This window comes from Pieris rapae, chromosome 10 (assembly GCF_905147795.1).
Source record: "Pieris rapae chromosome 10, ilPieRapa1.1, whole genome shotgun sequence".
Taxonomy (NCBI): Eukaryota; Metazoa; Arthropoda; class Insecta; order Lepidoptera; family Pieridae; genus Pieris; species Pieris rapae.
In genome coordinates, this window is record NC_059518.1 from 694,435 (window position 1) to 720,454 (window position 26,020).

At 32.1% G+C, this 26,020-nt stretch overlaps 3 protein-coding genes across 3 annotated transcripts in view; 2 read left to right on the forward strand and 1 right to left on the reverse strand.

The window, feature by feature from the left end:
- Nucleotides 1-2,129: 2,129 nt before the first annotated feature.
- On the forward strand, nt 2,130-5,193 carry LOC110998009. The gene is made up of 6 exons (XM_022266419.2): nt 2,130-2,563; nt 2,689-2,844; nt 3,078-3,529; nt 3,605-3,785; nt 4,020-4,140; nt 4,458-5,193. The coding sequence occupies exons 1-6, from the start codon at nt 2,288-2,290 to the stop codon at nt 5,093-5,095; spliced, it is 1,824 nt and encodes a 607-aa protein (XP_022122111.1). The 5' UTR covers nt 2,130-2,287; the 3' UTR covers nt 5,096-5,193.
- Nucleotides 5,175-6,154, reverse strand: LOC110998017 (39S ribosomal protein L47, mitochondrial). Its single transcript, XM_022266431.2, has one exon. The coding sequence runs from the start codon at nt 6,023-6,025 to the stop codon at nt 5,252-5,254; it is 774 nt and encodes a 257-aa protein (XP_022122123.1). The 5' UTR covers nt 6,026-6,154; the 3' UTR covers nt 5,175-5,251.
- Nucleotides 6,155-6,599: 445 nt separating this feature from the next.
- The window catches only part of LOC110997880 (bifunctional heparan sulfate N-deacetylase/N-sulfotransferase), a 127,526-nt gene continuing 108,105 nt past the window's right edge, over nt 6,600-26,020 (forward strand). The window contains exon 1 of the mRNA XM_022266240.2: nt 6,600-6,797. The gene's annotated coding sequence lies outside the window, so the exon portion shown is untranslated. The remainder of the gene's footprint in view (nt 6,798-26,020) is intronic.

Consider the following 26,020-nt stretch of genomic DNA (forward strand, 5'->3'; position numbering starts at 1 on the left):
CAAAAAATATCTAGATAAAATGTATTATTGATGTTACTAAACAAGTCATCTGACTTTCAAACCTAATGCCATGGTGAGCCTGGAAACCCAACCATGAGATGCAGAATCATTGAACAATTGCTCTTATAAATCATACTTTGTGTTTAGCTACCAACCCCATATAATGATTAATTGGGACGCATAAGTTGTTGCAAAGCCGGAATTCAAACATGCGACTATCTATATCTAAGGCACAATCATCGCTTCTCAATAACAATGTACTTAAAATTAAACGCCTAAAATTTTATAATTGTTTATGGCTATTGGTAAGAGTTTAAAAACGATTTCTGTTTAAGTGACTAGGGCCATATGGCCATAGGGACAAATTATTACATTAAGTTCTCAAGTGCCTTTAAAATAAGAACCCGCCAAAAAGTTTCTTTATGCAAGATGGCGTCGCACCAGTTCCTATGACGTTACTTGTAGGAATTGAAATTTCGAGTCGAGTTCGTTAATTTAAGAATTCCTGGGATTCTCGCGAAATCTCTAGTAGTTTTCGGAAACCAATCTTTAAATAGAACTACTCAAACACGATGAAAACTGCTAAGTTGTGTTTATGAGGTTAATTTCTTTCCCTTTAGTAGTTAGTCCCTTTGCTCTCCGACATTCAATTAATATTTCTTAAACACGAATGAATTTTATCTGCTCTCAGTCTCTTTTTAATCCTCTTGAAGAGTCGTGTTGGTTTTTATAGCAGTACGTAAATTAAAATCCTTTAAAAACATTGACAGATGCAATTCGTCTTAGTTTTCTGTCTTTCGTTACACGGCAACAGTGGCACGGTAATATTATGCATAATAAACACAAACATAATATTACCGTGACAGTGGCGTATAGATTAATTTAATATAGGTATTATTTATATCCATACGATATATTTGCTAGGCAAACAGAAAATTTCGGTGACTTTTAAATGTTTCAAGCCATCTATAAAGATGATTGCTGATGAGATTTCCATTTATAAAGAAACACGCACAAACAAACAATGCTCGCGAGCTGCACATTCGCCAGATGTGGACGCACCCTAACGCTTCGGGATTGATCCCGCAAGATCGAGATTACTTTCCATACTTACTTGCAAACACGTAGCGATGTACTTTTTTAAATACGTATAAAATATAGATGCGATTATGTATTCAGAACAAAACTTAAATTATTCCCGAAATACGTATATCCAATATTATATACAAACTGTAACAATAATATTATATTATATTACAGTTGTTCAGTAAATTTGTATCGTACATACATTTTGTATTTTACCAAGTAACTGACCTACTTAACGAATTATTTTTAGAAAATACTTCTAACTCTATTTACTATTTGAATCAAAACAGTCTCAGATGAAAATATACTCCGTGTGTAAATAAAAACATGAGGATTAGATAAATTACTAATATGCGACTGTTTTGTATAAAGTGAGATACGTATTACATTTTTTTATGGGGCACGAGACAAACCAATGGGTAGCTTTGAATAAAGTGGTAACCGCCGCCCACGGACGTTGTTGTCCACCGAAAAAATGAGCCAAACAAAAGAATTTGTATGATATCGACGTTAATAAGCGCATTCTCACGTGCACATTTGTCGTTTAGGGCGTTAGTGAGTCACGCCAGTCGCTAATGTATTTGGCCTACCCATAATAATTATTGTCAAATATTTGTAATTGAATTTAGCGCCATCCTGTTGGTATTAAAAGTACTAAAAAGTAATTTTAAAACTAGTTTTTACTCCGTTTAGATAGAATTAGCTTGGTAAATGAAGTTGCTTAGCAAATCTATCTAGCTTTATATAGTAGCAATTTCTTAATTTTAATTATACCAAAATTAGGCATTTCTTAATATCATTTATAGATACATATAAGGTAATTTATCTCTACTTTTCTTAATAAAATATACAAGTAATAAATAGTATTAAGTTTATTTTGTTCTTTGCAAGAAATAAATAGGCTTTTTATTTATTATTATCTTACAACGTAAATTATCTTACCACTATCAAAGAGCTATCTACTGACTATTCAGTATTCTGTATTATGAAATGTGAACTATCATTTATGTCAATTGTCAGAGGTTTAGATATTTTTCATCAATTTTTTTAAATACACAGATTTAAAAAAAGCGTTTAAATTTTCAAAGCTTATCACTTACCGGATAAAACTATTACTTCTCTTATCAAATTCCGGAAAGTTAACTAATAAAATATAAATAATAAAAATCACTTTTTATTTTTTAAACATTAATACGTTAATATGAATGAATTTGAGTCCAAAAAGAAAAAGGCGAAAGTTGAACCTAGGAATGGAAAAAAGCGAGGCTCTTCTCAGGAAGATGCAAGAAATAAACGAATAAAACAAGAAAGTCCTATTTTGTCTGAAGATAAAGAAAGTTTGAAAAGAATGAATTTTGTCCAAGCTTGTAAACTAGTATCATACAAAGCATTTCTTAATTATCCCGATAGATTCGATTTACTTTCTCTTCCTCTCTGTGCACAGTCACATTGTATTCACCAAGATTTAAAAAACTGTGTAAGTATTTTTCTTACTAGAAGAAACAAAATTAGTTTAATACTTTAAAGTACTAAATAATATTAGATTTACCTTCTGTTTAACTTATTAATCCTATTATAATGTAATGTAACATATGATTTCAGGTGGTGAAGCAAGTCCCTAGAAGAATTGAGGAACTTTTTAAAATAGAAATGAAATCTAACATGTGGTATGAAGCAATAGACATATGCTTCCTGAGTATTACCCCTTCAAATTACTTATCTGAAAATATTCTCAAAGATATTGTGGAAATTATACTAGTATGTTATTTTACTTAGTAAGATATCTTAGTTTGTATTCTATATGATTATTTACTATATTTGAATATTATAAAGGCAACATCTAAATTAATAAACCTATAATAAGTTTCATATGATAAAATTTTCTTTATGAATATTAAAAAAAAAAGCTCATTTTTGTACTTATTTTATTCATGCCATTGATACTTAAATTAAAAAAAAACAATATTTACTAATATATTTTTATCTTATAGAATGCTCATGAAGATTCAACTTGGAACTATTCAATCTCAAATTTATTAGGAAAATGCCAACAAATATTATCATTAAATTTTAGTATGCATCCTCCATGTGCAATGAAAAGTATTAAAAAATGCTATATAAATTTTATTACCTCTCCAATGGATCTGAAACAAAATACTTTTACAGACAGAACTAAGTATGAATCTAGCAAAGGCATTGTAAAGTACTGTGTTACGAGATTAGAAGCTGAACTAAATCCAGAAAGTAATGAAAATGCCTTATTTGATAAATTTGAAAATACTCCAGATAAAATTAAAAACACTGTACAAGGTGTTCATTGGCAGAAAGAGAAATTTGAAATTTTTGAAATGTTGATCCGATCTGAAAGAATTGAAAGGATAATGACAGTTTTAGAAAGCTTAATAGAATTATTACAATTTGATCTTGCTATTTGGCATTCAAGGTTAAATTAAATTTTTCTAAAAAAATTTTTGTCTTAAATAATTTCTATTATTTTACATTTTAAATATGTTCACAGATATACAAATAATTTAGGTTCACATTTAATGAGATCAAATAAACCTCTCATGGCTCACATACTTTGGTCTCAAAATATTTTGTATACTGGTGCTGTTACAAATAATACAAGGCAAATCTTGAGATTGTTTGTACATTTTGTTCACCTTCAATATCCAGAAAGGCACATTAAAACTATGACTGTAAGTACTTCTAGAATCAGTACAGTGCACTTAGATTTTAATAATCTGATACCTTTCATCAAATACTATTTGCATTATTGCATAGATGTTGAATAGTCTATATCAATGTACATATTATAGTTTTTATAATTATGACTCAATTAAATTATTATTTGAAAAATAATGATACTTTTTAAGAACCATTTGTAATAGCTTAAAATATATTTTTAATTAATATATTGTTACACTTTTCAGATGTGGTTGAATGCTGTCATTCAAACTTTTTATATTTGTGAAAATAACTCTCATGGTGACTACCCAAATATTGGAAAATATTTATTAGCATTTACTAATGAGTTTTACAAGATGATAACAGGTATCATATTTTGTGTCTTGTTATTTATATTTTTATAATAAACAATCAGTGGAACAGCATCCCTCAGTCCTCTCTAAAGATTGCAAATGTTACCTTAATTTCATTAGCCTTCAAACGCCAACTTGAAATCTCAATTATGTAATTAATTTCATATGTAAATTATGTTGGATAAATTTATTATTTATTTTCGGTGGAGTTATACTTGCTAAGCAATGAGAGCACAGTTGCTGTTCCTTTCTTTTGGCCAACAGCAAGATCCCGTTCAAACATGGTATTTATAAAATTTAATTAATTTAAGGAATTGCACATTTTTTTAGCATTGCCACAGGCCTCTATTCTGCGAATATTAGAAAGATTACAGCCAAGCTTTATGAGATACTTGATAAGTAAAAAACACCTACAATCCATTCTTCCATCAAATGAAGATGACATTATTGGAATGCTTTTATATTTTATAAAAAATAGACAATGGGAAGAATATCCAATATGTAATGATTTTAAGCTCACAATAGAATTACATGTGAAGCAAATTAAACCAAAAAAGATATTGGCCTATCTTACTAAACAATGTATCAGGAAAATCGAAGAAAGTAAATTGATTAAAATGGAACCCAAAATTTTATACCCAAAACTGGACAGCAACTATGTAGATAGTAATATAGTTAATCAAAACTATCTTATTTCTATACTCTATATAGCTCTTCAAGGATTTTTAGATGCATACAGTATTCAACAAATTCAAGAAATATGGGAAGAATTAAATACACAATTAGACCAAGATATGCTTAGTGATTATACATCTGCAACTAATATGTACTCTATCAGTGAAGATTTTGTTAAAAAATACAGATCTATCTATCAAAATTTTCAAGAACTCGTAATGATTTTGCACCAAATAAAAAATGATGGTAGTTTTCCTGATATATTAGAAATATTTACAACTAACCTATTATGATTCTAGTAAAAGTGATATTCAGTGACTCCTGCAATGTTGTATAAGCCTTACATCTACCTCATGTTATAAAAAATGCAAGACACTTTTAAAGGTTTTATTTTTATATTACTTAAATGCTAACTTCTTAGTAAATTGTAACATTTTACAAATATTGAATTAATATTTTGGCAAATAATGACCTCTGGCTTTCTTTGTCCTTTTTGCCTTTTCAATATCTACATCTGGATATTCTGCTTTTAAAACGTCCATATCCATATTAGGAAACCGCTTAAGCAGCTGTTGGACGTGGTTGTAATTTCTATTACGGGCTTTTCTTTCCTCATTATGCTTTTTCTCATTGTAAAGCCTTAAGAATTTCTTGACAGCAACACTATTAATATATCCATGCTCTAGGTATGGTCGTACCCACCTTTTATTAATAAACTTTGGTAAATAATACTCTTTTTGCTGATATTTCTCCTTTAGTCCAAAAGCATTAATAACATCATCAGCTGGCCGCTCACCAGTCTCACCTGTCTCTAACTTATAATATGCAATATTTCTCTCCCTTACCACTGTTTCTATATTATTCATTGAGTCTTGAACTTTGTCAATTCTTTCGGGATTTGGAAACAAACGTACATTTTCATTACATTCGTGTTCCATAGTATACAGCATGTTGCGTTCCTTTAGCAGAATATACCATAATTTATGTAAATCGGTATTAGATTTAATTCGTAGTTCGTCTAGCCTCCATGCCCTACCAACCTTTATATTAGTTTCATTCCAATTCTTTTTAATATCAAAGAATTCCATCAAATCTTTTCTCTCTGCTGTTGTATGAAATGACTTAGTTTTTGATGTCACATCTGAAGCTGTAGTACTGTTTTTTGTGTGTAGGCATATTGTAAATGTTCTTCGAGCAAGTGTCTTAAATAAAGAAATGTTCATTTCGGTGCAGGTATTAATAATAATACTATTATTTTCGGTATCAAAAATTCTCAGTTTACAAATTATAACCTTTCTGACATAACTTTATACAAATGGTTAACGACGTCCGACATATGACTTATGAGTATTGTACAGATTCAAAAGCTTATTGACACAGCTATCTGGAAGTTCGGACGGCACAATGCACATCGAAGCACTTTTAAGTCAAACCTACAGTAAGAGTACATACGGAAAGATAGGCAGTCTTTTTCTACCAGAAATTTGCTACTCGTAATTTCTTATTAAAAAGAGTACAAAATATTAAGGTGTTGTCATTAAACCTTTAGACTCTGCTATTATACCTCAAATTCCAAGACGGGTTCCTCTGTCACTGCAAAAAATTAAAACTTTTTCATGACACAATTATTTTTGTGTGTGTATCTTATTCTATCTACATGTGGATTCGAAAATTCAAACATTTACAATTTTACCCTATTTACGTTTTATTTCTATGCTATGCAAGTGTTAGTTGTCATCATTTCTGACTATCACTAATTCTGTTTGATTTTTAATGTCAATAGTCAAATTTAGCATCAAATTGTTTAGTAAGAACTGAGTAATGATGTAGTGTTTTGTACTTTTTTGTTTATTTTTCGTAACAATTAAGTTTTAAAAACGTATCTTGTAAGGACTGAATTTTTAAATAATTAATATAGTGCATATTTGTGTATTAATTGTGTTTTAAAAACAAATTCACGAAGCTCTAGTCGTCTTTACGGATTCCACGCTAAAGGTATGCTACTAAAACCTAATATTAACTTAAGAACAGGGATTCTGTTATGCGAGGCGGGCTTTTTATTCATCTGATTCTTATATAAGAGATAAACATTATAAACGACTTATAGTATTAAATTACTGAAGTCACTTTATTGGTTATGTAAATTTTACTAAGTATTAGAAGTTCAACTACCTATTTAAAGCATTTTGTCTTATTGCTATTATTTAAAAGTCATTTATAAAACAAATATTAACGTATAAAAGTTGAGTTTTCCCCTTTGTTTTATGCAAAAGTTAAGTTACAAATGCTTTTATTATAACAATTTGTCCATTCACTTTAAAATATCCTAAAAATAGGTAAATTTTATTGAAAGCATCATTGGTACTGTGTTTTATTGTTAAATGGAAATTATTAAAATATTTATGTATAATCAACAGCTATAAAGACTTCTATATTGACTAACATTGTCACTGAACAACTAGATATTAATTCCTATTTTTTGCAAAACTTATGTTTACATATATAGTCGTACATATTAGATAGAAGATTTTATAAAATTATCAGTAGATTTCATAATATGTATGATGTTGTAGACTTAATAAATAAATAAATAAATAATAATAGTAAATTTACAGAAATAACAAATTTTATCCATCATATTGAAAATAAATAATATTAAAAAGTATAAGTAGTTTATATATATAATTTTTTTTTGTTGATAAAGGATTAAGTAAAAAACTAGAGCATTGAACAATAAAAGTTGTATTCAGTCTTATATTTATATCAATTATTTAGAAATATACCCAATATAGGTTCACATTTAAGTAATATGTCTGCAGAAATTTAATGGCTAAATGTTTAAACAAAAATTGAAAAGTATAAGTTAATAGCCTAAAGTTTTGATAATGTCTTTTGAAAATTAATTTTACATTTAATTTTTATCTCAATCTATCTATATTATGTTCAGCAGCAGCAGTTCAATGCATTAATTACATACATTTTAAGTAATCATGAAAATGTTATTATACAAGTTTAAGAAAAAACTTTTGTAATGCATTCATGAGAAATAAACTTGTTTAAGTAAGGTTTAGTATTTCTATAATCCCAACAATGATGTCAACTTCATCTCCTGGTTTTTTAGAAGAAAATGGAGGTAAGTGTGAAAAGAGCCCAAAAACGGAGAGCTCTAAATTAGACATGAAAAATGTAACTTTGTATGTGTAACTTTTTTATTTAGTAATAGGTGTTGTTATAGGCTATACTAAACTCACTAAAAGGTGTTTTATTTTTGATTAATACTATATCTGAATTATCTTTTTACATATTTTAGTTATTAACCCACATTAAGAAAATGAATAAATATTATATATATAAGTATATTGATTATTATACTCTGATTTCTGAATCATTCTTGCTACGTCATTAAATATGCTAAACTTTTTTTAAATTGAATCACCTGCCTGGTACAAATGGCATAATCAAATTAGGATACTTTACTTGTTTATTCAATGCAATGCAATGGTTCTAGGCTCAATTTACAGAGAAACTCATAATTTTTTAAAGTGGATAATAAGATCTATCATTTTTAATATAAGTAATTAATAATAAAAATACATGTCACTAATGTGACATAATACGGAGTTAGACAGTAATGTGACAACATTATTTTGTTCTTAAGTGACAGCAATTACTTATTCCCTTGTAAAGACATGGACACACACAAAGATACATATTATATATTTTATAGTAATATTACTAAGAAAAATCATTGATATATTTTTTGTATGCTAGTAACTGATTAGTGTCTCTGTCTTCTTAACAGTTTTTGTGTTTCTTTAACAACTAAAATGCTATATCATCCCTGAGTATCATTAGCATATTCATTTCTGAAAGATTAAATAAATTATTTATTTATTTCAAACATACACACATTATCTTTACAGCTTATGCCAATATGACAATGTGGACAACAATAAAAATATAATAATGTACATAAAAATTAGACACATAATGTCCAATTAGGTTGATAGTATATAATATGTCTGTCTCTGTTCTGGCACTAAACAGATTCATTTCTCTTAATGTTTTCAGCCAACAGCTAATTATTTTTTCAGTAAGTGTAGTATTATCATAAATAGCAAAATGAGCAGGGTATAAACCTGTTGGCAGAGTAGGCTGCAGGCTTTTTCATCCGTTTCAACATGTTATTAATATACATTGTATTTAAAGTAGTTATAGGATCAGACAGACAGTAATAAACCTAAACCATAAAACAACCTAGTATAAACCTGTCTTGAGATAAAATAAAATAATTACCCTATGATTCTTGTTACTATTTTATTTTTCAATATTTTCCTCTATTGCTCTTAGTCCACGTAGATGGACTTGCATATTTCGCAATTTTTTAAATATGTACTACTTAAGTACTTACTTTACTGAAAAATATATTTTATTTCTTTCAATTAAGTGTTTGAGTTTTATTAGATGTATAGTGTAAGACAAAGATTAAATAAAATCTGTATATTTGTCTTACATTATTGTTCACAAATAGTATGTTACCCAAATAGTGTAATACCCGAAATATTACGTTCATATATATATATATATATATATATATTAAGTTATTGGGGTTGCCATTTAATCCTTCTTTCTATCAAAGTATTAGTTTTACATCACATTTGTACCTTATTCGTAAAAGTTGACGGCTCAGGTACAGAAACTTCTGAATAAGTGAAAAAGTTTTCTTATAAAACTCGTATTAAAACAAAGTAATAGGCTACAGTTACACGATTGGAGTGTAATATCATCTTTTTGAACAAACGTTTTTATATGATACTACCAGATTGGTAGTAACTAGTAGTCTCCGCTATCTATATAGATAAATGGCGCTACAACCTTTTTACGTCTGGCCTGGATATCTGACGCCCGCACCCAATAATTGGTTCACAATCTCAGATTGAAAATAATCGGAGATCAGATAGTCGATCGATTTCCTATCTGCATCCCAATAACTAAACCCTATGAAGACAATTCATTTCTGGCGATATCCGTCGCCAAAAATGAATTGAATCACTTCGCTCTTTACACTTATATTTGATAATCAATATAAACCAAATAAAGTAAATAAAACCGATAAAAAATAATATTAAAATATATCAAATGGTTTTTTAATTATTTTAAAAACTGGTGTAAGTTAAGTAAGTTCAACCTACCATGGATAGCTTGTATCGACGGATGGCTATTACAATCCGTCGATTGGTTATTGGTACAATTTAATCAATATTTGGATTAATATGTCTATCTCATATGGCCAAAAATGGATTGAGATAGGTGTCTGACGCACGTCGTCTACTTTTTGGCACTAAGGCGAGCCGGTTTTCTCACGATGTTTTCCTTCACCGTTCATTGGTTGATTGGTGGTTGGTTGGGATGAGAGTCGCACGCTTAGGCTATTGGGCCAACACAGCTCTCTGCTATCTATAGCTCGTGAAAAAATATCGAATATTTGGAATGGAAAGTTGATGGAATACTGTGATGCTGAAAACCATTTAGCTAAGCATATTTTGTGAATCCTGAGTGGCATTTTCAAAGGGTCGCAGATCAAAAGCTATTGGAGCGAATAAATAAGCGTAGATACCTATTTCTTTGTATTTGTTAAGGGGCTACTTTCCATTTGCCGGATACCAATTTCATTTTTACAGATCCCGTTGTCTGCGGAAATAACTACCCAATTATTTTTTATGGATCTTCACCAATGTTCATTGAGAGTCGTTTTCCGATTTATTTTCTTTCGCTAGGCTTTTTGATAAGATATTTCTATAACACGGGTTTAACGTTAATAAAGCCTATTATGGTTATTCAACGGTTATTATAATTTATATCTTGTATTTTTTAATGATGCTCATTTTGTACGTTGGTGCGAGACGGATAGAAGTGTTAATAAAGCTTAATTTTTAAATCAAGCTAATTCTGGTGTATCTTTTTAAACGATACACTCTACTAATAGGCTTGGCCGCTTTATAGCTTTTCCTTGCCAATATTTATAAGAAAATAGGGTCAACTGTCTGTTCCGTAAACCGGCGATTAAAGCCTCGGTGCCAAATGATCCACCTAATGCATCTAATTCCTGTCGTGTAACGGCATCTCAGGATTTAAGTGTCGCTCGCTTGTCCGGCATGGAGTGACCTAAATGGCCTGTCATCTTAATGGTCTGTCAAACTAAAAGCAATGATCCAGAAGGCTTTCTGCTCAGTGTAATTTATTAAAAGAATGAATTAAACTAATAGTCTATTTCGTTTAGCTTCAACGTTTCTGCTTAGAGAGGGATTTTTAGCTGAATTCAATTGAATGCTGAGACGCAGAGCTTATTCTTTACTTGGGTGGATTAAAAAGTGCATTATTAAATTTTCATTAAAATTTCTATCGTTTTAGAGTTGTTAAGTTGGGAGCTGGTAAGTACGTGTCAAGGTACAAATAGCCACGGCTATCAATGGCAAGAATCTAGAGATTTTAACTTAATATGGCCTATCAATTTGGTTCAAACTAAGTTCCTGTGATGGAGGGCCTTCTATGAATTTAAAGAAATATAAAAAACACATTAAATTTGTTAAATGCAACGTAATTTCTGCCTGTTAGAATAATACTTGTTCCAGATAATCATTGTTAAAAGGTATTTACTTAAAATGAAAAGAAAAGTGCATAAGAAATACAAGAATATAAGATATTTATAAGTAGACGGACTGGCTACAATACGGGCTTATCACTTTAGGTTAAAATTATATCGTTTACGGTAATTAAATAACATATCAAAGGTATCAAGGATATTTATCAAATCGTTGATAAGTGCGACGCTTGACATCATTGTTGTTTTTAATTGTTCACGGAGCGCTTTATTCTGGTGAGGTCACACGTTATCTAAAACAGCTGTCGGGCGCACACGCGCTACAATGGAGTCGTTTGTATCCGCGTCGTGTAATATTGTTCGTAATTTAAAATATCGGCCGTTCTGGAACGAGTGGTTCGGCTTTATTTTGCTGCGCGAGGTATTGTTGCGTTGATTAGACCGCTCCTATTGTTGTCAGCGATTCAATTATTGGGACTAACACTGGACTAGAACATGTGCAGTTTTATGATAAGCGATGGTTCACGGTATTACACCTACAATGGTTTATTGATCGATTTGACTTGACTTAATGTCCTATAAAACCTAGATGGGGCAAATGGTGTCCACAGTGAGTCTCCGTCACGTACGGTCTTAATCCTCTTATTTCAAAAGTCTTTCCGGCTTTCTATGCCTCATCTGCAAGTGTACGACGGCAGGTTTCCTTGGGACGGCCACCCTTCCGCGAGGGTTCCAATTAAGCTCCTGCTTATATATTGGATTCCCTTTGGAGAGTATGGCCTATCTATTTCCACTTGCGTTGCTTGATCTACTGACTATGTTAGAATATTTTATGAGTTTTATAAAAATAAAAAGCACTTCTGCAGCAACGAAAATAGAAAAAGCGGAGTCTACTTCAAATCTTTCTATTCTCTTTTCTTATATTTAACTTAAAATACGTTTGTTTATTTTGAGAGTAGAACCTTTCCCAAGAGAAGATTAATGGCAGTTGTTCAACTGCTTTTAGACTTATGAACTGCCCACAAAGCCTTCGACATGGATTATCGGCCAGTGCCAGTGCCACAAACGGCTTAAAGTGTCCTCCTGAGCGAGGAATTTAATCTTCACTTAGACAAAATATTTGTAAATTCTGTTGACTTTCATTATCGACTTCGTGGCCATTTGGATACAAAAAATAGGAATTTTCCGCAACAATATCTGTGACTACCGCCTTAAATGATACAAAAACTGTTTGTTTTAAAGGTTAAGTGGTAACACTGAGAGAGAGAGGAGAATTTGTTTGAAATTAAGGTTTCATTCACCTTAATTTCAAACAAATTCTCCTCTCCGCATATTTTGTTAAGTTAAAAAAAAATTAGGGTTTAAGTTATTGCTATAAGTTTATCATACGAATGTTCAACATGGTCTCTATCGTGATTTTATGAGGGTTAACATTGTTAAGGATCGGGAGAGCAATACGTCCTTCAAATTGAACAACACATCATCGAAGAATCGAAGGCAAACAAAAAACTACGAGTATGCGACCTTCCTCGAAATAGGAACAAAAACTCCGAAAATACGTGGATAGGTATGGAAGCGCTAACAATACGTTAATGGCTTATGTTTGCGAGTGTCCCTCCGGCCGCGTCAATAGACTCTATTATCAAGAACGGGCTGTGCGCTGAATTGGCTAAATGTTTTGTGCGTCTCAAAAGATTTGAGATGACGGGGAAATTGTTAAGAAAATTGATCACTTCCACTCGGATAACTTGGGTTTTCTATTGTCAAGGTTTGAGGTATATCGCTGTTTTTTATACCTGTATATCTTCAGACCAAAGAAAAAATAACATATTATTATTTAAATAACTACATGTTGGCAGCATTTGTGGGTACCTCTTTGATTTTAAAAACGCAAACGCAGGATTATATCGAGCAAAAAATCTACCAGCTATGTCATGCATGCAACGAGACGTGATTTGTGAATACGAATCACGTCATCATCAGCCTCACAAATGCCCAGTTTATCACTGCGATATCGCAGAGTCCATTACGTGATATATCGCGAGTAGAAGGTATAAAGTTATAGGCTATTTGTACACATGTCGCGCGGTGTGACGATCAATCACCCGCGCGAATGGACGCGCGACAGGCCATTAGTCCGCCCTGAGGCTCAGGTGGCATGCTTCATAGCTTACCGATCACCGGCCCAGCCCTTGTCTTATTCAATCATACGGTCAATCGATCGCACTGTTCGCAAAACTCATCGTTGACCCGATTTTCCCTATTCAACCGTGAAGGCCTTAAAACGTGTCGTAGATGTATTGTTTCATATAATGGATATTATAATATCTGCAAATCATCAGTTAATACACATATTGGTAGTGTGGGTTCCGTTTCGTCCATAAATATCATGAAGAATTTCCGGGGTTGATTCGCCCGGGCTTAGCGGGAAATGCTAAGCCCGCCAACCTTTAGTTTTGGCCCTTAGAATTAATAGAACCCTTTTTAGAAAACTAGGGTTTTGACACGCTGTGCCACAGAAATTACATTTGGCAAAAAAACATAAAAATCAAGTAAGTAGTGTCGACAAATTTAGTTTTCGACTTTCTATATACACTACCTTTAAGACATCTTGATAAGCTACTACGTAGTAGGATCCAATGTTGTACAATTTCTTCTATACTAAAATCGAGTCTAAAAAGCAAACCTCAGTTTCGGGTGATGTTTTTGATTAAGAGTTTATCGATAATTGTACTAACATAAAGGAAATATTCATTCGTCTTTGTTATTAGGTCATAGAATAAACATAATTATCATAGTTATCATTAACACCGCCTCATTATTTATTCTTTCAACGGTTTCATACATTAATTTGGAGCCCGATAAAGCAAAATACGGCCATTAGCTATAGTAGTTACAGTACGTGCGAACATGACGCGTGGAGTCCACAATAATAGACTATGTCCATTAATTAGACCAACATGTTTCGTAATAGACTGGATATTTGGGACTCGCCTATGATACGAATAAACAGACCTTTTCGTTTACAAATGTATTTCTTTGTGGTGTTTATGAGGGTAGCTGAAAGACTTAATAATAAGTATGTACGAACAAAAAATCGTTTATTTGCACCGAAAGTATATTCCGATTGATTGGTTATAATATAAGTCCACACAAAAGCCATATAAAAATAGGCATGCAAATGTGGTATTAATGTCATAAAATAAGTTTAGTTATTCAAAATTGTTCTCACACTTATGGTCTAAATACATCAAAAAGGCACCTTGTCTTTAAACATTTAATCACCTTTCCCTTAATAGCCCTACACGGCAGCGTAGGTGAATAGTGGAGTAATCGAATAATGAGTTGGTACCCAAAAATAAGAAAAAGGAAAAGATGCGGACCATACAAGATGGGAAGATGAAATATAACTGGTTGCAGGCATGGTTTGATCAAGAGTGGGGCGAGATGGGCAGAATGGAAGGATCTGTAGGACGTGTTTGTCGGGTTTTGGAACGGACCTATCGAACAAAAACGTATCTAAATTAACGGCTATTTTTATTTATTTCATATTGTTAATAAATTTAAACTATTTCAATAAACTAGAAGAAGGTATTATATTTTGGAAGTAACGCAAACCTACGAAAACCCTATCCTAATAGTTTCGCTATTGGTAGCTCATTGTGGGAAATACATGAAATACCACAAATTCCTATGTTCTCCATTGGCTATGGGATAGACCCATTGACCTTTCACTTGTCATTAGTGCGACAGGCTGAAATATTGAAGATCTTTTGCACAGAATAACAGGAAAACATTTTGGCGTTCAATAAACTTGTTGAAATGCCAAATTATAGTACCTTTGAAAAAGATAATATATCTATTATATTTTTATAACATTATTTATTAATTAGTAATCTTACAGCTACCATATCCATATTATAATCTAAAGCACTTGGACAATATACAAAGCACAAACTGATTGATATACGATATACATATATGAAACATAAATACATTTATTATTTTAGAGAAATAATAAATTGTTACTGCTAAACAAAGTCAGTCTTCGCGCTTTTTTAAATATTTTCTCACATCCTTTTTGGTAATGTGGAAAGGAAAGAGAGTCTGATATGATGATTTACAATCTAATAATTACAATTTACTTGTGCCAGTATGGCTCAAAAACATAATTAAAATGTAGAATTTTTCATACTAACGCACATTACATTACCAATCCAAATAATTATTACAATTTACATTAAGTAATAGACATTTTTTTCAACAGTAGATTAAGTATATAATAAAAACTATATTATAAGTAATTATGGCTAATATTATGCTGCCTTCATTAACCCTAATTGTCTACTATCCAGTGTAGCTTTAACTAAGATTATGTTTTAGTGTTCTATTATGTTTGGCAGTATGAATGTGTGTCTGGGATACCGCACGGTTAAACTGTAATTTATGTATGATTTATATTAAATAGATTACGTTTAATAATGGTTATAATACTAATATTGATTATATTTTTATTGTTTCAGGTAATACAACTAAAAGGTATTTTTAATTAACTTAAGAAATTTGTTTAGTAGTCGTAAATCTACCTTTTCACTTTAATATTAAATATATATTTTCAGTTTAATATTTAAAAATACCGTATGATTATTTATTTATTTGCACTTAGTTACCTTATATACCTACACAAATAAAAAAGCTGGTACATAAGTTATTAGGCAACGGCTAATAACTTGTGTACCAGTTATTGTTAACTAGCGATTTCTTCCAGGCAACCCTAGTATGGAACAATAAAAAAAGAAACACGTTCAGAGGGTAAACTACAAAAAGTGCATAAATAATTAACAAAGAAGAACATAAAATAACATTTAACACTAACTATAACTATAATAAAGTAAAATCTTAAATAATAATAATATAAACCAATATGATAAAGCTAATCCAAAGACTAATTACTCATAATTAATATATATAATTCGGAGGCAGAAGCTTAATGATAAAATGAAGAATTTAAATAAATTTATCTTTTATTATTGTAAATTTTCTATATACTTGTTCTTCTTTATATGTCCTTTTTTATTATTACCCCTTCACTTTTTACCTAAAAGGCATCGCTTGAAAGCGATCTTTTTTATTATTTAAATTGTATTCTATTTGAATATTACTGCAATGAAGTGTTAATAAATAAATAGATTTCCTTATATCCTAACAACAATTATCATGTCCAAGGATTTTGATTCCATAACTAGTTTCTTCGAAAAAAATCGACAGAAACGCGTGTATTGTATATGTGTATGCCCCATACCCACGGGGGCACACTAATCTCCTTATTTAACCCTTAGCAAATGTTCCCTCTAACCTAAAGTTACGTCTTACTATATAATGAAGATAACACAAGCATTGTTTGTGAAGTGTCGCCATTGCATTATCATTTTGATGAATGACTAGGTGTTCTATTTAACTATAGATTAAGCAACATTATTATGCGTCTGTGATCTTAATGCAGTAAAACTGTTTTGACGTACATATTTTTAAAGTCGCGAGATTTTATGCGTTAGAAGCGTCCATTCAAAAGTGCCTATTTTTTTCTGTAATAGTCAACTGATAATCAGTCAGTCGCGAGCTTTCTTGCATTATAGATTGGTGGTGGTTGTCACTAAACACTTACTGCAGCTTCATCTAGTTTTCTCCCCTCGTAAAAGTCGTCTTCCAAAAATCGAATCTAAGATACTTACTTGCATACCAACAGTTCTTTAAAGATAATCTTATATTCTTGTAACTTGATATATGCTTACGTCTGTACTTATAATGATTGTGCATTTCTCTACAAACAATTAATTATGTGATAGACGACACTTATATAATGTCTCTAGTGATCAAATTACTAATTAGCGCGGAAAACCGTCGGGATAAAATTTTATTATCTATATACCATTTGAAATAACAGGCTACATTCATTTCTTCGTATATCGCTGTTGGTACTTGACGAAAAATATTTATTATAATATATGCGTCTGGAATCAATATTTCGTTTTAATTATGATGGAGGTGAGCGCTCCTCTTTTGCTATGCCCACTACTAGGCACTGGTCTAGCAATTATGACTATTGACAAGTATATTGTAAAATAAAGCAGTTTGCGATTAAAGAGTGGCGGAGAGTATTTTCCAGTACTTATATTTAATTTTTGTCCACTTTTGTTTATTTAATCTTTTTAAAAAAAGTTATCAAAATTAATAAATATTTTTTTAAAAAGAAGCCAGTATAAGTTTTTTTAAATGTGTGAACTTATAAAATATATTTAAAACGCATTTACATCGTTTTATTATGAATTTTATAATTTTGTTAGAAAGTTTTAGTTTAATTGTATCAAAGAAAGGTAGACTTTATTCACAACACAAAATATCTTCCACATAAATTCGGTTATGGGAAAGCTATTTTAACACATGCGCGGTTGTATTTGCTCAGCGATAATCCGGCGAAACCCCTATCTAAGCGAATCACGCCTACAAAAATCTCAAGAGCCGAGACGAAAATCGGATACTTGTATCAGCAACTTTATGCTTTCTTGTCTACGCTTGATTTATGACAAAGTTTAACGATAAACAAGTTCGATCCCTTAAGGAGGTGAATCCGAGTTTTATTTGCACGAGACCCATCACGGTTTGTCAACTATTGTTACAGTTTTTGTGTTATTAGGATGTAGGATGTAAGCCCGTACCCGAGGGAAAGATTCAAGCAAGTTACAAGTTAATATCTTATTTTATTACTTTATCTCTTTGTCTTGTTATATTTTGTGACATTTTGCGCAAGGGTTTTTAATACTTTTCACTTACTGTATTAGACATAGGTAAATTTGTTTGTTAAATTATTTATAAAATGTCTGTAGTGCAAATCGAAAAGGGTACATTTATGGATGATTATATAGCTTATAGGACACAGTCAGCTATACTGTTAGCTAATCGACTGCACAAAGATGCAGTTACAAAAATGTATTTGTCTAGATAAGGCGTCGTCCACATATGGCAGGTGCTAAATCACCTCGGGCTAAGACCTGGATTGTGGCAATTGGCTCGAACGCGCTTATGTTGCATTAAACGAGTTCCAACCATATGTGCACAATGCTCATAATACCTTTTGTCTTCACAGATATTTGATTCATATCACTTTATTATCGTTGCGATGAAATTCTTTTATAGATTTTTGAAAGAAGCAGAATGACTTGACAGCGGAGACTAAGTGCGTATCACTTCTGACACATGAAAAGTTCATGTGTCAGAAGTGATACGCAAAGTTCTTTGTAAAATTATTACTAACGTAAGATTCCCAATAGATGATCAATCAATGTATTAGTATACCTATATTCACACTGTTTCCATACTGCATACGTTGTAATGGTTATATAAATAAATGAAAAATCTACGTTTACTGCACAAGACGTTATGCGTTTAACTTCAAATAAAGAGGTGCCGTTAATCTTGCTTTCCTCAGCAATATGAACACTTTATCAGACGCTAAAGTAGCTTTTTTTGTGGGGAAATGCGTTACGATTGCATTCTGATGGGGGGCTATGTAGGACTTGCTACTGTGCATACCCACTAAAACAACGGAGCCCCCAGCAATCGACACAACCCGACACAACGGTAATGGGGTAGCCTCGGATTCCCGTCACGTGATGAGCCGTTGACATTGAGAGTGTCCATGGGCGGCGGTATCACTTAACATCTTCTATAAAAAAAAAACATCGGCCAATGTTCTGATTTGTGAAGCTGGGGGAGGTAAGGTGTAATGCTTGCAGGGATGCATCAGTAAAAAATGTGTCTGTTTCATGCCGTATGGTGCTTTACTGCTCTTTAAATAGGTGAATAGAACTCGCTATAAAGTGTTAATTACTTGTATCGTTGGCATTTCTCTATATAGTGGCTCAAGGCATGATTGATGGACAGGTAATGTCTTGTACGCTTTGCCTGGGGTGTTACTTAATTAATCACGAGGCCTTAGCGGAGCTCATGGCCCTGTCAGATAGAGATGTCTTATGATGTTATTGAATAATATTTTTTTGTTTAAAGAAAAATTTCTTAGAGATTGCAGTGTAGACTAAAAAATATTTTTTTTGTAAAATATTACGTACTTGAATTGTCAAATGAAAAAGGTCGTTACAGGAGAGTAAAAAATAATGTTTAAAAGTTAGAGTATGTACTGAAATTATGTGTATTTAGCGTTAGTCTTAGGTAACTCTCTACTTTTATATTAAATATTTTAAGTAAAATCAGTACCGCTACAACATTTCTAAGTCTGGGCCTCAGATGTCTTATCTGTTTTATTATAATCAATCTAGGCAAGTAGGTCAGAATTGGGCCCAAGCCTCCTCAAGCGGTTTCCTCACGATGTTTTCAGTCTAACGATTGTGAAATGCGCACATGGAAATAAAGTCCGTTGTTGCACAGCCGAGAATCGAACCGACGACCTCAGGGATGAGAGTGGTACACTGAAGCCACTAGGCCAACACTGCTCATATTTTTTATTACTAAGTTTTAAGTTGTTTTAATTTGTCACTCGTGAATATAAAATCTTTGATATTAATATCTGTTTTGAAAGAGGTAGTTCATAGTTTGATTATAAATCAAACAACTTGGAAAGCAACTTGTGTAATTTTACAGTTAATTAGTATAGAAGATTCAAGGCATACGTTGAAAGTTCATAATAAATAACCTCAAATATCTTGGCTTCTCGCAACACCTGCATGCATTCGCTTAATTAATCGTGTCTCCTACTCGTTACTTAAAACTTGCATTTATGAGAAAATTCATCTGGTTACAGAAATTAAAAATTTTAATGATTATTTTCTCTTATAATACTTTCAAAATAAAAGACTAGAAACACGAATGTGGAAAACGCTTTCATAAAAAATCTGTGTATCAGCAAATTTGTGTACGTCGTTGCATAGATATATATATATATATATATATATACATATGTATAAACTATTTTAAAACAAATGGTGATTACAATAGTATAATATATGAAAGAGAACCAATCTGTGCTGCGGCTGATAAACTAACTCCTTATATGGTATTGTATTGCCTCGAAACGCCCAATTGAAATTAGTGAAGTATCACTGAATAAATTCTCGTTAAACGTAAATTAATCTATAGTTTTTTTATAAATTTTTAAATGATCCTAATCCTTGGGATTGATTTGCTCCAGTTCAAATAATTTGTATGACTCAAAACTTGGTGATTAAAAATAGTCGCCGTGAATTTCTGATCAGTTCTTCTTGCCCGCTCTACACTCTTGACTTGCGAACTGGTAGTATATGTAAATTTACAATTAATTAATTTTTTGACGTTCATAAGTCTACTTATTTACCTGTATGAATAAAGTTATTTTGAGTTTGAATACTAGGATCCATACAAATTACAGCACCTAAGAATAACACAATGCATTCCTTAAAGAAGCCTTGTATGTGAGCGTAATCCTATTATAACGATTTAAAACACCTAACACGCGACCTATAACGTTTTAGAAGTTTTTCCGAAATACGTGTTTCTATTCTCCGATTTGGCGTCGAAACGTGCGAACAAAGCCTTATTGTACGAGGTATCGCTTTCGTTCAAAATACTGTGCTAATCAGAATATCAACTTTTCATATTCGGTCTTGAGCTTGGTTATCGGACGTGTCCGGCTTATCCGGCTTTATTCGAAACTCACAACAATAAATTTCCTGCAATGATTACTAGTCTACAATATGACTCGTGTTTTCGTCTCGCTATAACTCACGGCCGTCACAGTTGTACTGTATTTTTTGTGCATGAAATAGGACTGTTTTGTTAAAAAATATCCTTGAATATAGTTGATTTTTTGCTGTGGTCTAATAGTGAGATGAAAGAGAGAATATTTTTTTCACAAGTGCGACTATAAGAATGACAATATACAATCATTATGACTGGTTAGTAATACTATGTAGACAACATTTTCTAAAGTACTTGTAAAGTATCTAAGGTAATTTTCATTAATAGTCTTAGGCCCTGTTTCACAATGTATGGTTAAAGTACCAAATAGCTATGCAACACATAAATTATTCGAAAGATAAACGTTTTCGTTTCATGACGAATAGCGCTATCTGACAGTCGTGAAACGCAAACTGTTTATCCCACCAATAAGTAATAAATAGCTTATTTGGAACCTATCCGCACATTGTGATACAGACCCTAAGTGTTCTATAATGTTTTGACACCATGTTTGTGTGTCCCCGATACCACACTTAGTTCCCGTTAGTATTATTCCTGTTGTGTTAAGATGCCTATTTAAATGAGCTAAGGCAAACCGGTTTGCTGTATGACTGTATCGATACTAAGACACTTTCATTTTTAATATACAATGGTGCATTGAAAATGCCCCAAACAAACTTGTGTTGTGTTCTAATAGAAAGCTGAAGAGAACAATTAATAATATACTCGTATTATATAGTGTATGTACGCGCATGAAAATTCCGTTGGCATTTTTAAATCTGAAATAAGTGAGAAATAAAAGTCGGGCTCCAATGATTCATACAAAGTATTCATTAAACCACAAATTGCTCTCTCCGGTATAAAAGTGAATAGCCGGGCGTTCATGAATAGCTTAGAAACTAAACGCCCGAGGAAAAATTAATCTAGTGTCCCGTGCCAACAAATATTGTTGTTTGGTTGCCGGCTCGGGGGCTATAAGTAATCTCGGCACGTTATGCACTCTGTTGGCTAGTTTATTGGAAAAGTGGATACTTCGTACAGACGAAGCGCCATGCAATTTACAAATGTTTGCTCGCCAATCATCAGTTGTTAATCTTGCGTAGACAATTTGTAATTGTTGAAAGTAAACAATACGAAGAGCTAAGAGAATCGAAACGTCGAGCGGACACTCCAAGCAAGTTGCCATTAAAATTCATTCAGTCGCTGGGAGTACTGCACTTAAGTCTGTTTTACTAAAGCTCAGTATTAAAATAGTTTCTGAAACGCCTTTTCGTTTTAACTCAAAGAATTTCATTGAAATTAATTACAAACTTCAACTTCCACGGCAATATACGTTTCGATTTGAAGCATCTGCTAATTTAAGAATTCCTCTCGAGTGGGAATTTTAGTTTTGTTCATCCGCTCCGTTCATTTTGTCTCAATTAATTAATTTATTTAATAATTTAGTGAAGGCTACGGGGAAGCTGCTGTCTTCGTTCGGTTTCCTTGTTGTAAATTTATATCGTCAAGACGCGCTTGGAATTAAAACGTGGATGTATTTTCTTAACGAAGTTATGAATTTTGAGCTCTAATTTCCCAACAATTTATGAAGAATATTTATACTTTTATACAACAGTTAGTGTAGTAAAATTTTTAATTAACAACAGGTGCTAGCGATATCTGTTCAGATACAGCGGAATGCTTCATTTAAGCAAAATCCAAAATAGAGGGTTTCACGTATACGACAGCGAGAAGATAAAGATTCGTATTCTTTATCAACACTGATAACGTTAAAATATTTGATTACAGGACGTGTACACGTCTTGACAGGTTTTAGCAATGTTATGTTTTGATTTTATGATTGGTTATACGCAGAGTAGTAATCTAGTAACTAACTAGTAAATCTCACTCGTACGACGAAGAAATATATTCTAAGAACCTGTTTTGTTTAAGATGGCGGCGTCTGTCACGGTCAGAACGTTGATACTATTAGAAAATCATGATCATGAAACAGGAATAGAAATCTGAAAACCAGATCTAAAAAGATTTTAGCGCCACTGTTTATGTACGAAAACAGTGTTTTAAGCTGTGCTAGCATTGTTAGAGCGTAGGTTCAAACCATCCTGGCTGGTTGGCAGTGAAGTTTTTTGGGCGCCCTAATATACATAATATAATTTAATAGGGCAAAATATGATGTATTACGCTCCATGCTCTTAAAGATGAAGCAAGGAATAAATAAATTTTTAATTAAGTATCTTATATATTTCATAAATACACACATTCATCATCTTTACAGCCTATGTCAATACGACAATGTGGAGAAACAGTTAATAAAATATAATGTACATAAAAATTTGACACATAATATACACAATATCGCTACTGTGAATTCACTCTGCGAACATACAAATATGTCGATAGTAAATTTAGAGCTGAAACTCAAAAGCGTTGGCGTAGCATCATTGATTATGTCTGATAAATCCTTATTTTGTGCTGTATTCAAAACAGAACTTTAAAATATCTTGAAGCGAAACATCGAGATAATTTGGCACTGGTAATGAGACATCCGAAAATTGGGGTAGTAAAGGGGAAATGTTATCTTTACTAATCGATACATAATTTACAACTTCCGCTTTATGGTGTATTAGTTCGGAATGTGTATCGAGATACTGCGAATATAAATTATTTGATATAAATTCCTTGTAAGATAGAATTTTGAAATGATTAAAATCTATGTCTATTTTGGTATGCGTCGTACAATTTAGGGTATTTGTTATATATTCCATGATTTTTTAATCTAAGTACATATATTGTTTTGTGGCGCTATCGTTTAGAACAATATCTAATATATTAACCAAAACCAAAGGTCCCGACTGAATTCTATTAAATATTAATTTTATTTAGCCGATGACGTCATCGGCTGTTACGACTATCGAATTTAACGACCAAATATTAGTCGTCCCTTCGATGTCGTTATTACAGATTTTGACGGTTTTAAAATATCACAGCATGGTATGGTCGTTAGCTATGAGTTCATCAAAGGACACCCAACAAATACCTTTGCAGGCGTTTTTGAAACGAGAACGTTGTAAAACCTCGCTCGGAAATTTGATTTTTAAGTAAATCTTTGAAAATATACTACTGTGTTCAAACAGAGCTACGATAATCCTTGTTTTTTCCAGGGATTGAGAGTCTACATTTTTTAAATTCCCCTAGAGATGTCACTCGATAAAATTGTTGATGTAACGTCCCTAGAAATTTGCTCTTCATATTAAAATGTTCTAATATTTGTGTAGTGGTAATTGAGAAAACCAAAGTTATGTTATTAATTAATTCATATCTACGGCAATAAAACTAAAACCATTAAGGCTAATACCGAACTAATTTGTAATATCGGCATGGAAATTGCTAAAACAGTTAACTTAGGCGCCGAAGGAGCTGGGGATGTAATTAAAATAAATATTTGGCACGAATCCGGGTCGCGGCGGTTAAGTAGAGACATTCTCGCCCTTTGAACAAGTTGTTGTTTATGTTTGTTCATTATTACATAAATATAAATGGGAATTTTGTCTTTATCCGAGGAAACTTCGGCGTTACCGGCACCGTATTTTTCCTTAACATTTTTCTTAGCGTTATGCTTGTATGTTCAAATATTTATTCCGCTATCACGCTACCGATGTCAAAGACTTTCCGCCGCGTGGTTACGAAAATAATGCTCTAGAAACATAATTTCCTGAGTTTTTACGTAATACCGATTTGACGTCAATAGCCCTAGTGATTTAAATGGTTATGCGTTCATACCTTATAATTTACAAGACACGTGGCAATTATATGTCCGATCTGTATTCATGAAGTGTACGCATAATTAACTGGCCGTCGGCGACTATGTTTGATTGCACATTAGCATCCCAACTTGATGCCAAGTCACGAATAGCACAATGTTACTATTATGCACCGATTTAATATATTGACGCGTCTGTAATATCCGATATCATAATGGATGTAAATCATATGTACTTTATATATGTGCAGAATATTAGAAAACTGTAGACGTGCTACGACCTTCGTAGCACCGCTACGATGATTGTAGGTCGAATTATTGACTATTGTGTTTTGTCACATTTTTAAAACTTAATTAGTCTATGGGGGCAAGATAATCTCACCTACCAGTCTTTACCTTGCCATAAAAATCGTAGTAAAGCATTTAATAAGGTGCACAGCGATACGCAATACGCCTTGTTCGAGAATAATAATAAAATAAATATTTAACGTGAACTATTGTTTCATTTTACGCCGTATTTCAGAACATAAGGAGTTAATTACAATGCCTGCAGGCTTCCCGCTCCATCCGATAATGTGGAAATGCTCAAGCTGCATTTTCTGAAGCGTTTTTATACCTTTCCTGGCTACTTTTTTTATCATTCCACTGCACTCTTATTTTCACTTTTTGCGGTCATTTCAGAGAATCGTTATGGATTATTAATTTCATCTTTTGTGGTTTTTTAAGTTGATTGTAAGGAGCAAGCGATTTTATATTTGAAGTAGTGTATTAGTGTCATAGTGTATTTATTTATGCGAAATAATATTTGAAACTCTTCTTGAGAAATGTGAGCGCTTATCCGACGTGCATATTTACGAAATAGGAAACGTATTTCCGGGCTTAAGACAGACGTTTCTGAATCGTAGTTTATACGCGCAAAATGCACAAATCGACATACAGACGATTTATGTTAGGATTATATAAATGGATGACGTTTAGTCTAGTTTTAAGTCGTATGAAATGTACGTATACAAAGTAAAAGTGGATATCCTTTAATAAAGTGGGTTTCCTGCTTCAAAAGGCTGTCTTCAGTGATTGCGTTTTATTTCTTTGAATAGTTTCTTCAAAGGTCGCACTAGTATTAATCGTTTT